The sequence below is a fragment of the Oncorhynchus keta genome, chromosome 30 (genome assembly GCF_023373465.1).
Source record: "Oncorhynchus keta strain PuntledgeMale-10-30-2019 chromosome 30, Oket_V2, whole genome shotgun sequence".
Lineage (NCBI taxonomy): Eukaryota > Metazoa > Chordata > Actinopteri > Salmoniformes > Salmonidae > Oncorhynchus > Oncorhynchus keta.
The window spans coordinates 20,751,110-20,763,884 of NC_068450.1; the positions used below are offsets into that span (position 1 = coordinate 20,751,110).

At 48.7% G+C, this 12,775-nt stretch overlaps 1 protein-coding gene and 1 long non-coding RNA gene across 23 annotated transcripts in view; both read right to left on the reverse strand.

The window, feature by feature from the left end:
- The window catches only part of mbnl3 (muscleblind-like splicing regulator 3), a 97,394-nt gene that overhangs the window by 14,799 nt on the left and 69,820 nt on the right, over positions 1-12,775 (reverse strand). For 16 of the 21 annotated variants that reach the window (XR_008086486.1, XR_008086485.1, XM_052486904.1 and 13 more), the window contains one exon: positions 10,752-10,862. The exons of the other annotated variants lie outside the window; for them this stretch is intronic. Coding sequence is in view for 14 of the 16 variants with exons in the window: in XM_052486904.1 (XP_052342864.1) it covers positions 10,752-10,862 (111 nt within the window). In the remaining 2 variants the exon portion in view is untranslated. The remainder of the gene's footprint in view (positions 1-10,751; positions 10,863-12,775) is intronic. 21 annotated transcript variants of the gene reach the window in all.
- Positions 9-9,663, reverse strand: LOC127913688 (uncharacterized). 2 transcript variants are annotated; one of them, XR_008086524.1, is made up of 6 exons: positions 8,851-9,663; positions 7,374-8,447; positions 4,662-6,418; positions 3,405-3,462; positions 2,924-3,097; positions 9-1,491 (listed from the first exon to the last, which is right to left on the reverse strand). It is a non-coding gene; the product is annotated as an uncharacterized LOC127913688 (long non-coding RNA). The 2 variants fall into 2 exon arrangements; XR_008086523.1 differs by having other exon boundaries at positions 4,662-8,447.

A 12,775-nucleotide genomic window follows, 5' to 3' on the forward strand; every position in this document is an offset into this window, starting at 1 on the left:
AGGCGAGTTGGACGAGAGACAGGGGGGATGGGTGGGGGGAGGGGGGGGGGATGTTATGGTTACCATGGCGAAATGTGGAAGAGGAGTAAAAGTCATGGCAAGAAGTCATGTGACGACATTGCCAGGGGGTGAGGGGTCTCAACAAGAACCGAGACATGCAAATGAAATAAGAGAAAAATTAAATGACATGAATTATTCCAATGAAAGGAGAACCAACTATATTAAAACTGATGAACAATATTCAATATTGTCTCAAATCTAATAGTCGTTAACAAAATATGTCAGAAATCCTATTTCATACAATCGAATCAGACTAAGGCATCTGATAATTGTATTCAGATGGAGGGAGTACATATGTAGGGAGGGAGCAAATGAATAACAGAAAAAAGAAGCAAAATACTATTTCTGTGAACCACAGACTCACACAAAAACGTAAAGGCATTAGCTAATATAATATGACACTCATTTATCATCCTTATCACATAACTGAATCACATTAATATGTTGAGGAAATATTCTCAAAATAATCTAATAAGTTAGCCTTTAGATGGGAAGGAGATAGCAGTGTGTACACAGCAGGCTAAGGGTCGTGGTCAAACGTAGTGTTCCATAAAGAGAACAGGGTGCTGTTTGGGACAAAGTCACCATCTCCCTCCTGACTGACATTATGATTTCATTAAAGTGAAAGGTCAGATAGTTTGCGTCCCAAATGCCACCCTATTCCCTTTGGGTGCACGACTTTCCAACAATTCTGTGGGAGTGTGATGCATCACGTGCCGTTTCAAAAAGGGAATGAATACATCAGAAACAAATGCAACAGACAGGTATACAGGCCGAATGTGTAGAAATCAGCATCATCATGTTAAATGCAGAAGGGTATGGATGAAAAAACGAATACCGGGTAGGACATGCATAAAAAACAGAAACACAGCTTATAGAAAAGCACAAACACTGACATGCACGCACACACACACACACACACACACACACACACACACACACACACACACACACACACACACACACACACACACACACACACACACACACACACACACACTTTCTGATTTTACAGTGAGAGCTACCTCCCCCTAGATACAGTAAGAGGAGCTACCTTCCCCTAGATACAGTAAGAGGACCTACCTCCCCCTAGATACAGTAAGATGAGCGAATTTCCCCTAGATACAGTAAGAGGACCTACCTCCCCCTAGATACAGTAAGAGGACCTACCTCCCCCTAGATACAGTAAGAGGACCTACCTCCCCCTAGATACAGTAAGAGGAATTTCCTCCCCCTAGATACAGTAAGATGAGCAAATTTCCCCTAGATACAGTAAGAGGACCTACCTCCCCCTAGATACAGTAAGAGGACCTACCTCCCCCTAGATACAGTAAGAGGACCTACCTCCCCCTAGATACAGTAAGAGGAGCTACCTTCCCCTAGATATAGTAAGAGGAGCTGCCGTCCCCTAGATACAGTAAGAGGAGCTACCTTCCCCTAGATACAGTAAGAGGAGCTACCTCCCCTAGATACAGTAAGAGGAGCTACCTTCCCTAGATACAGTAAGAGGAGCTACCTTCCCTAGATACAGTAAGAGGAATTTCCTCCCCTAGATACAGTAAGAGGAGCAACTTCCCCTAGATACAGTAAGAGGAGCTACCTTCCCCAGATACAGTAAGAGGAGCTAGCATCCCCTAGAAACAGTAAGAGGAGCTACCTTCCCTAGATACAGTAAGAGGAGATACCTCCCTAGAAACAGTAAGAGGAGCTACCTCCCCTAGAAACAGTAAGAGGAGCTACCTTCCCTCGATACAGTAAGAGGAGCTACCTTCCTTAAGATACAGTAAGAGGACCTACCTCCCGCTAGATACAGTATGAGGAGCAACTTCCCCCTACATACAGTAGGAGGAGCTACCTTCCCTAGATACAGTAAGAGGAGCTACCTTCCTCGAGATATAGTAAGAGGAGCAACTCCCCCTAGACACAGTAAGAGGAGGTACCTTCCCTAGATACAGTAAGAGGAGCTACCTTCCCCTAGATACAGTAAGAGGACCTACCTCCCCTAGATACAGTAAGAGGACCTACCTCCCCTAGATACAGTAAGAGGACCTACCTCCCCTAGATACAGTAAGAGGACCTACCTCCCCTAGATACAGTAAGAGGAATTTCCTCCCCTAGATACAGTAAGATGAGCAAATTTCCCTAGATACAGTAAGAGGACCTACCTCCCCTAGATACAGTAAGAGGACCTACCTCCCCTAGATACAGTAAGAGGACCTACCTCCCCTAGATACAGTAAGAGGGGCTACCTTCCCTAGATATAGTAAGAGGAGCTGCCGTCCCCTAGATACAGTAAGAGGAGCTACCTTCCCTAGATACAGTAAGAGGAGCTACCTCCCCTAGATACAGTAAGAGGAGCTACCTTCCCTAGATACAGTAAGAGGAGCTACCTTCCCTAGATACAGTAAGAGGAATTTCCTCCCCTAGATACAGTAAGAGGAGCAACTTCACCCTAGATACAGTAAGAGGAGCTACCTTCCCCCAGATACAGTAAGAGGAGCTAGCATCCCCTAGATACAGTAAGAGGAGCTACCTTCCACTAGATACAGTAAGAGGAGCTACCTTCCCATAGATACACCTTCCCTAAATCCCCTTAGATACAGTAAGAGGAACTACCTCCCCTAGATACAGCAAGAGGAGCTACCTTCCCTAGATACACCTTCCCTAAATCCCCTTAGATACAGTAAGAGGAACTACCTTCCCTAAATACACTTTCCCCTAGATCCCCCTAGATACAGTAAGAGAAGCAACTTCCCCTAGATTCAGTAAGAGGAGCTACCTTCCCTAGAAACAGTAAGAGGAGCTACCTCCCCTAGAAACAGTAAGAGGGGCTACCTTCCCTAGATACAGTAAGAGGAGCTACCTTCCCCTAGATACAGTAAGAGGAGCTACCTCCCCCTAGATACAGTAAGAGGAGCTACCTTCCCCTAGATACAGTAAGAGGAGCTACCTTCCCCTAGATACAGTAAGAGGAATTTCCTCCCCCTAGATACAGTAAGAGGAGCAACTTCCCCCTAGATACAGTAAGAGGAGCTACCTTCCCCCAGATACAGTAAGAGGAGCTAGCATCCCCTAGATACAGTAAGAGGAGCTACCTTCCACTAGATACAGTAAGAGGAGCTACCTTCCCATAGATACACCTTCCCCTAAATCCCCTTAGATACAGTAAGAGGAACTACCTCCCCCTAGATACAGCAAGAGGAGCTACCTTCCCCTAGATACACCTTCCCCTAAATCCCCTTAGATACAGTAAGAGGAACTACCTTCCCTAAATACACTTTCCCTAGATCCCCCTAGATACAGTAAGAGGAGCAACTTCCCCTAGATACAGTAAGAGGAGCTACCTTCCCCCAGATACAGTAAGAGGAGCTAGCATCCCCTAGAAACAGTAAGAGGAGCTACCTTCCCTAGATACAGTAAGAGGAGATACCTCCCTAGAAACAGTAAGAGGAGCTACCTCCCCTAGAAACAGTAAGAGGAGCTACCTTCCCTCGATACAGTAAGAGGAGCTACCTTCCTTAAGATACAGTAAGAGGACCTACCTCCCGCTAGATACAGTATGAGGAGCAACTTCCCCCTACATACAGTAGGAGGAGCTACCTTCCCCTAGATACAGTAAGAGGAGCTACCTTCCTCGAGATATAGTAAGAGGAGCAACTCCCCCTAGACACAGTAAGAGGAGGTACCTTCCCTAGATACAGTAAGAGGAGCTACCCTCCCCTAGATACAGTAAGAGGACCTACCTCCCCCTAGATACAGTAAGAGGAGCTACCTTCCCCTAGATACAGTAAGAGGACCTACCTCCCCTAGATACAGTAAGAGGACCTACCTCCCCTAGATACAGTAAGAGGAATTTCCTCCCCCTAGATACAGTAAGATGAGCAAATTTCCCCTAGATACAGTAAGAGGACCTACCTCCCCCTAGATACAGTAAGAGGACCTACCTCCCCCTAGATACAGTAAGAGGACCTACCTCCCCCTAGATACAGTAAGAGGAGCTACCTTCCCCTAGATATAGTAAGAGGAGCTGCCGTCCCCTAGATACAGTAAGAGGAGCTACCTTCCCCTAGATACAGTAAGAGGAGCTACCTCCCCCTAGATACAGTAAGAGGAGCTACCTTCCCCTAGATACAGTAAGAGGAGCTACCTTCCCCTAGATACAGTAAGAGGAATTTCCTCCCCCTAGATACAGTAAGAGGAGCAACTTCCCCCTAGATACAGTAAGAGGAGCTACCTTCCCCCAGATACAGTAAGAGGAGCTAGCATCCCCTAGATACAGTAAGAGGAGCTACCTTCCACTAGATACAGTAAGAGGAGCTACCTTCCCATAGATACACCTTCCCCTAAATCCCCTTAGATACAGTAAGAGGAACTACCTCCCCCTAGATACAGCAAGAGGAGCTACCTTCCCCTAGATACACCTTCCCCTAAATCCCCTTAGATACAGTAAGAGGAACTACCTTCCCCTAAATACACTTTCCCCTAGATCCCCCTAGATACAGTAAGAGAAGCAACTTCCCCCTAGTTTCAGTAAGAGGAGCTACCTTCCCTAGAAACAGTAAGAGGAGCTACCTCCCCCTAGAAACAGTAAGAGGAGCTACCTTCCCCTAGATACAGTAAGAGGAGATACCTCCCCCTAGAAACAGTAAGAGGAGCTACCTCCCCCTAGAAACAGTAAGAGGAGCTACCTTCCCCTCGATACAGTAAGAGGAGCTACCTTCCTTAAGATACAGTAAGAGGACCTACCTCCCGCTAGATACAGTATGAGGAGCAACTTCCCACTACATACAGTAGGAGGAGCTACCTTCCCCTAGATACAGTAAGAGGAGCTACCTTCCTCGAGATATAGTAAGAGGAGCAACTCCCCCCTAGACACAGTAAGAGGAGGTACCTTCCCCTAGATACAGTAAGAGGAGCTACCTTCCCCTAGATACAGTAAGAGGAGCTACCTTCCCCTAGATACAGTAAGAGGAGCTACCTCCCCAAGATACAGTAAGAGTAGCTACCTTCCCCTAGATACATTAAGAGGAGCTACCTTCCCCTAGATACAGTAAGAGGAGCTACCTTCCCCTAGATACAGTAAGAGGAGCGACTTCCCCCTAGGCACGGTAAGAGGAGAAACTTCCCCCTAGGTACGGTAAGAGGAGTTACCTTCCCCTACATACTGTAAGAGGAGCTACCTTCCCCTAGATACAGTAAGAGGAGCTACCTTCCCCAAGAAACAGTATTAGGAGCTACCTCCCCTAGAAACAGTAAGAGGAGCTACCTCCCCCTAGAAACAGTAAGAGGAGCTACCTTCGCCTCGATACAGTAAGAGGAGCTACCTTCCCCTAGAAACAGTATGAGGAGCTACCTCCCCTAGAAACAGTAAGAGGAGCTACCTCCCCCTAGAAACAGTAAGAGGAGCTACATCCCCCTAGAAACAGTAAGAGGAGCTACCTCCCCCTAGAAACAGTAAGAGGAGCTACCTTCCCCTAGATACAGTAAGAGGAGCTACATCCCCCTAGAAACAGTAAGAGGAGCTACCTCCCCCTAGAAACAGTAAGAGGAGCTACCTTCCCCTCGATACAGTAAGAGGAGCTACCTTCCCCTAGAAACAGTTTGAGGAGCTACCTTCCCCTAGATACAGGAAGAGGAGCTACCTTCCTCTAGATACAGTAAGAGTAGCTACCTTCCCCAAGATACAGTAAGAGGAGCTACCTTCCCCTAGATACAGTAAGAGGAGCGACTTCCCCCTAGGCACGGTAAGAGGAGCAACTTCCCCCTCGATACGGTAAGAGGAGCTACCTCACCCTACATACTGTAAGAGGAGCTACCTTCCCCTACATACAGTAAGATGAGCTACCTTCCCCTACATACAGTAAGATGAGCTACATTCCCCCATATACAGTAAGAGGAGCTACCTTCCCCTAGATACAGTAAGAGGAGCTACCTTCCCCCAGATACAGTAAGAGGAGCTACCTTCCCCTAGATACAGTAAGAGGAGCTACCTTCCCATAGATACAGTAAGAGGAGCTACCTTCCCATAGATACACCTTCCCCTAAATCCACTTAGATACAGTAAGAGGAACTACCTGCCCCTAGATACAGCAAGAGGAGCTACCTTCCCCTAGATACACCTTCCCCTAGATCCCCTTAGATACAGTAAGAGGAACTACCTCCCTCTCGATACAGTAAGGGGAGCTACCTTCCCCTAAATACACTTTCCCCCTAGATCCCCCTAGATACAGTAAGAGGAGCAACTTCCCCATAGATTCAGTAAGAGGAGCTACCTTCCCCTAGATACAGTAAGAGGAGCTACCTTCCCCTAGAAACAGTATTAGGAGCAACCTCCCCTAGAAACAGTAAGAGGAGCTACCTCCACCTAGAAACAGTAATAGGAGCTACCTTCCCCTAGATACAGTAAGAGGAGCTGAGCTACTTTCGTCTAGATACAGGAAGAGGAGCAACTCTCCTAGATACAGTAAGAGGAGCAAACCCCCCTAGACACAGTAAGAGGAGCTACCTTCCCCTAGATACAGTAAGAGGAGGTACCTTCCCCTAGATACAGTAAGAGGAGGTACCTTCCCATAGATACAGTAAGAGGAGCTACCTTCCCCTAGATACAGTAAGAGGAGCTACCTTCCCCTAGATGCAGTAAGAGGAGCTACCTTCCCCAAGATACAGTAAGAGGAGCAACTCCCCCTAGACACAGTAAGAGGAGATACCTTCCCCTAGATACAGTAAGAGGAGCTACCTTCCCCTAGATACAGTAAGAGGAGCTACCTTCCCCAAGATACAGTAAGAGGAGCTACCTCCCCAAGATACAGTAAGAGTAGCTACCTTCCCCTAGATACAGTAAGAGGAGCTACCTTCCCCTAGATACAGTAAGAGGAGAAAACTTCCCCTAGATACAGTAAGAGGAGCTACCTCCCCAAGATACAGTAAGAGGAGCTACCTTCCCCTAGAAACAGTAAGAGGGCGACTTCCCCCTAGGCACGGTAAGAGGAGCAATTTCCCCCTAGGTACGATAAGAGGAGCTACCTTCACCTAGATACAGTAAGAGTAGCTACCTTCCCCTAGATACAGTAAGAGTGGCGACTTCCCCCTAGGCACGGTAAGAGGAGCAACTTCCCCCTCGGTACGGTAAGAGGAGCTACCTTCCCCTACATACTGTAAGAGGAGCTACCTTCCCCTACATACAGTAAGATGAGCTACCTTCCCCTACATACAGTAAGATGAGCTACCTTCCCCCATATACAGTAAGAGGAGCTACCTTCCCCCAGATACAGTAAGAGGAGCTAGCTTCCCCTAGATACAGTAAGAGGAGCTACCTTCCCCTAGATACAGTAAGAGGAGCGACTTCCCCCTAGGCACGGTAAGAGGAGCAACTTCCCCCTCGGTACGGTAAGAGGAGCTACCTTCCCCTACATACTGTAAGAGGTGCTACCTTCCCCTACATACAGTAAGACGAGCTACCTTCCCCTACATACAGTAAGATGAGCTACCTTCCCCCATATACAGTAAGAGGAGCTACCTTCCCCTAGATACAGTAAGAGGAGCTACCTTCCCCCAGATACAGTAAGAGGAGCTAGCTTCCCCTAGATACAGTAAGAGGAGCTACCTTCCCATAGATACACCTTCCCCTAAATCCACTTAGATACAGTAAGAGGAACTACCTCCCCCTAGATACAGCAAGAGGAGCTACCTTCCCCTAGATCCCCTTAGATACCGTAAGAGGAACTACCTCCCTCTCGATACAGTAAGGGGAGCTACCTTCCCCTAAATACACTTTCCCCCTAGATCCCCCTAGATACAGTAAGAGGAGCAACTTCCCCATAGATTCAGTAAGAGGAGCTACCTTCCCCTAGATACAGTAAGAGGAGCTACCTTCCCCTAGAAACAGTATTAGGAGCAACCTCCCCTAGAAACAGTAAGAGGAGCTACCTCCCCCTAGAAAAAGTAAGAGGAGCTACCTTCCCCTAGATACAGTAAGAGGAGCTACCTTCCTCTAGATACAGTAAGAGGAGCAACTCCCCCTAGATACAGTAAGAGGAGCAACTCCCCCCTAGACACAGTAAGAGGAGCTACCTTCCCCTAGATACAGTAAGAGGAGGTACCTTCCCCTAGATACAGTAAGAGGAGGTACCTTCCCCTAGATACAGTAAGAGGAGCTACCTCCCTAAGATACAGTAAGAGGAGCTACCCCCCCAAGATACAGTAAGATTAGCTACCTTCCCCTAGATACAGTAAGAGGAGCTACCTTCCCCTAGATACAGTAAGAGGAGCAACTCCCCCCTAGACACAGTAAGAGGAGATACCTTCCCCTAGATACAGTAAGAGGAGCTACCTTCCCCTAGATACAGTAAGAGGAGCTACCTTCCCCAAGATACAGTAAGAGGAGCTACCTCCCTAGATACAGTAAGAGGAGCTACCTTCCCCTAGATACAGTAAGAGGAGCTACCTTCCCCTAGAAACAGTATTAGGAGCTACCTCCCTTAGAAACAGTAAGAGGAGCTACCTCCCCCTAGAAACAGTAAGAGGAGCTACCTTCCCCTATATACAGTAAGAGGAGCTTCCTTCCTCTAGGTACCTTAAGAGGAGCAACTCCCACTAGATACAGTAAGAGGACCTACCTCCCCCTAGATACAGTAAGAGGAGCAACTCCCCCCTAGACACAGTAAGAGGAGCTTACCTTCCCATAGATACAGTAAGAGGAGGTACCTTCCCCTATATACAGTAAGAGGAGCTACCTTCCCCTAGATACAGTAAGAGGAGCTACCTTCCCCTAGATACAGTAAGAGGAGCTACCTCCCCAAGATACAGTAAGAGTAGCTACCTTCCCCTAGATACAGTAAGAGGAGCTACCTTCCCCTAGATACAGTAAGAGGAGCTACCTTCCCCTAGATACAGTAAGAGGAGCTACCTTCCCTTCGATAGAGTAAGAGGAGCTACCTTCCCCTAGATACAGTAAGAGGAGCTACCTTCCCCTAGATACAGTAAGAGGAGCTTACAGTAACGGATACTCTTACTGCTCCTCTTACTGCAGTAAGAGTATCCGTTTCAAGCCTGCTGAGCCTGCCCTGTGCACTGGTTCACTACTTCCGTAAATATAAAATAATTGGATTGGTGGAGGCATTGGCTAGTTGGAATTTCCACCATATTTCTTACACCAATCATTTCCTTTCAAATCAGTTGAAGGAAGTGAACAAGTCCACACTTTTGGAGGAAGGAGAGATAATTGGGACATAGCCTTAGTCTTACTGTACGGAGAGACTCAGGGGTCTGCCAGCTGGACCTTCCTATGTCAGGTGAACCAGTGTGCACTTCAGGAGAAGGAAATATTATAGCGATGCACTCAGAGTTAGAGAGGGTAGAGTTTGTCAAATACAGCTATAGTAGTTAGAGGGGAGGTAGATGGAAGGTAGAGTGGAAAGTAAAGGTGGAGGTAAGGGGTCAGGTAGAGAGGGAGGTCGAGGGGGAGGTCGAGGAGATGTAGAGGGCTAGATAGGGGGAGGTGGAGGGTCAGGTAGAGAGGGAGGCAGAGGGGGAGGTAGAAGGCTAGATAGAGGGGGAGGTAGAGGGTCAGGTAGAGAGGGAGGTAGAGGGGGGGGGGTAGAAGGCTAGGTGGGGGGGAGGTAGAGGGGAAGGTAGAGAGGGAAGTAGAAGGCTAGGCAAAGGGGGAGGTAGAGGGTCAGGTAGAGAAGGAGGGAGAGGGGCGGGTAGAAGGCTAGGCAGAGGGGGAGGTAGAAGGCTAGGTAGAAGGGGGGATAGAGAGTCAGGAAGAGAGGGAGGTAAAAGGCTAGGCAGAGGGGGAGGTAGAGGGTCAGGTAGAGAAGGAGGTAGAGGGGCGGGTAGAAGGCTAGGTGGAGGGGGAGGTAGAGGGGAAGGTGGGAGAGGGAAGTAGAAGGCTAGGCAGAGGGGGAGGTAGAAGGCTAGGTAGAAGGGGGGATAGAGAGTCAGGAAGAGAGGGAGGTAAAAGGCTAGGCAGAGGGGGAGGTAGAGGGCCAGGTAGAGAAGGAGGTAGAGGGGCGGGTAGAAGGCTAGGTGGAGGGGGAGGTAGAGAGGGAAGTAGAAGGCTAGGCAGAGGGGGAGGTAGAAGGCAAGGTAGAAGGGGGGATAGAGAGTCAGGAAGAGAGGGAGGTAAAAGGCTAGGCAGAGGGGGAGGTAGAGGGTCAGGTAGAGAAGGAGGTAGAGGGGCGGGTAGAAGGCTAGGTGGAGGGGGAGGTAGAGGGGAAGGTAGAGAGGGAAGTAGAAGGCTAGGCATAGGGCGAGGTAGAGGGTCAGGTAGAGAGGGAGGTAGAGGGGCAGGTAGAAGGCTCGGTGGAGGGGAGGTAGAGGGGGAAGGTAGAGAGGGAAGTAGAAGGCAGAGAGGGGAGGTAGAAGGCTAGGTAGAAGGGGGACAGAGAGTCAGGAAGAGAGGGAGGTAAAAGGCTAGGCAGAGGGGGAGGTAGAGGGTCAGGTAGAGAAGGAGGTAGAGGGGGGGTAGAAGGCTAGGCATAGGGCGAGGTAGAGGGTCAGGTAGAGAGGGGGGTAGACGGGGGGTAGAAGGCTAGGCAGAGGGGGAGGTAGAGAGGGAGGTAGAGGGGGAGGTAGAGGGTCAGGTAGAGAGGAGGTAGAGGGGGGTAGAAGGCTAGGCAGAGAGGGAGGTAAAGGAAAGGGGGAGTTAGAGGGTCAGGTAGAGGGGGAGACCAGCTGTGGATTCCCCTCACCAGTGAATCCAGGCGCTGACAAGAGGCGGCTGTGGGGGTGCCTGCAGCTGCTCCAGTCCCGCCTCTCCCAACGGCCATCCACTGCTAGCGGGGCCGGCCCTTTCATAAGCCCTACAAGAGACGGGGCAGCAGGCTTAAACTGAATCCTAAATGGCACCCTATTTCCTACATAGTGCACTACTTTTGACCAGAGCCCAGAGGTCAAAAGCAGTGCACTATATATTTATAATAGGGTGCTATTCTGGACACAACTTGGGAGACCAGCAACCTCATACTGACTAGGCTGGGACTGAGATATCTGAGCTGACATAGAGACTCACACACACTCTAGCAAACTCTAATAATACACAACTAAAATGTTGAAATAAGTAGTTTTTTTTGTATCAGAAATTAAAGTGGGGTGACAAGTGCAAGCACAGGGGCAGGTAGACAGACAGACAGACAGACAGACAGACAGACAGACAGACAGACAGACAGACAGACAGACAGACAGGCAGGCAGGCAGGCAGAGGACAGGCAGACACCAGTGGGACAACATGATGGCTCCAAAATGACTAATATCTACTGTCATATCCTCCAAGGTTCTTGGTGTTGGGGTCTGGAACTTAACTATGATTCTAGAATCTACTACAACTAGAACTACTAAACTACAATCTGAGAACTACATCCACTATCTTCAGAGGACGTGTTGCTGATCATTCTCCCCCTCTCTCCTAGCTATCGGTCCAGCCACATAGTCCATATACTACGAACCCCCCAGCTATCTGGCCAACTAGCTATCCGGCCAACCACAGAGTCCATCTACTACGACCCCCCTTCTCCTAGCTTTCTGGCCAATTACAGAGTCCATCCACAACCAACCCCCTCTCTCCTAGCTATCTGGCCAACCACAGAGTCCATCTACTACCAAACCCCCTCTATCCTAGCTATCTGGCCAATTACAGAGTCCATCCACTACCAACCCCCCTATCTCCTAGCTATCTGGCCAACCACAGAGTCCATCTACTACCAACCCCCCTCTCTCCTAGCTATCTGGCCAACCACAGTCCCCACACCTCTTCCAAGCCCCCAGCAGCAGTGAGTGACCGAGCCGACCTACCCATGCCTCCTGATGGCGCCATGCACAGGACTGAGCCTGCCACAGCATGCAAAGATGGGGAGGGGGAAGAGGGGAAGGAAGATGGGGACAACAGAAGGAGGTGATGAGAGGATGGAGGAGGGGAGCAAAAGGGGAGGAGTGATTGACACAGAGAGTGACGACAGACAATAGGACAAGACAAAAACAACATTAAGGTTAGTGCAAGCCACAAGAACAGCGTGTAAATAATGGCTAATATAACCTGTCACAGTCAACTAGAACACAGCAGATACAACATGGAGGCTTAAAGGCAGACAGACAGAACACAGAACACGGGAACAGAGCAGTGGAGGGCATAGGATGCAGAGAGCATTAATAGTGTTCAATTGCTCATTGCTGTTAAGTTTGGATGGATACGGCATATCAATTGTTATTGTGATACTTTAATAGCAATATAGACCTGATGATGGAACAGCTGAGGAAAGTGGAGGAGTGGATCAGTCAGAGATCTATACATTCTCTCCCAGAGTGTGCTGGGTGCTGTTGCTGCATACTTTAGGCCACCTAGAGCAGATTGTGCCAGTATTTGTGCGTGATAGCAGGGCACCAGTTAAGCATGGGACAAAGACACAGAGTGCAGGGGACAGAGAGGGAGAAAGAAGGAGAGAAAAATAGAGTGAGAGTAGGAGGGAAGGACAGAGTACACCCAATAAGCTCTATCCCAGACAGAAGGACAGAGTACACCCAATAAGAATTATACCAGACAGAAGGACAGAGTACACCCAATAAGAATTATACCAGACAGAAGGACAGAGTACACCCAATAAGCTCTATCCCAGACAGAAGGACAGAGTACACCCAATAAGCTCTATCCCAGACAGAAGGACAGAGTACACCCAATAAGAATTATACCAGACAGAAGGACAGAGTACACCCAATAAGAATT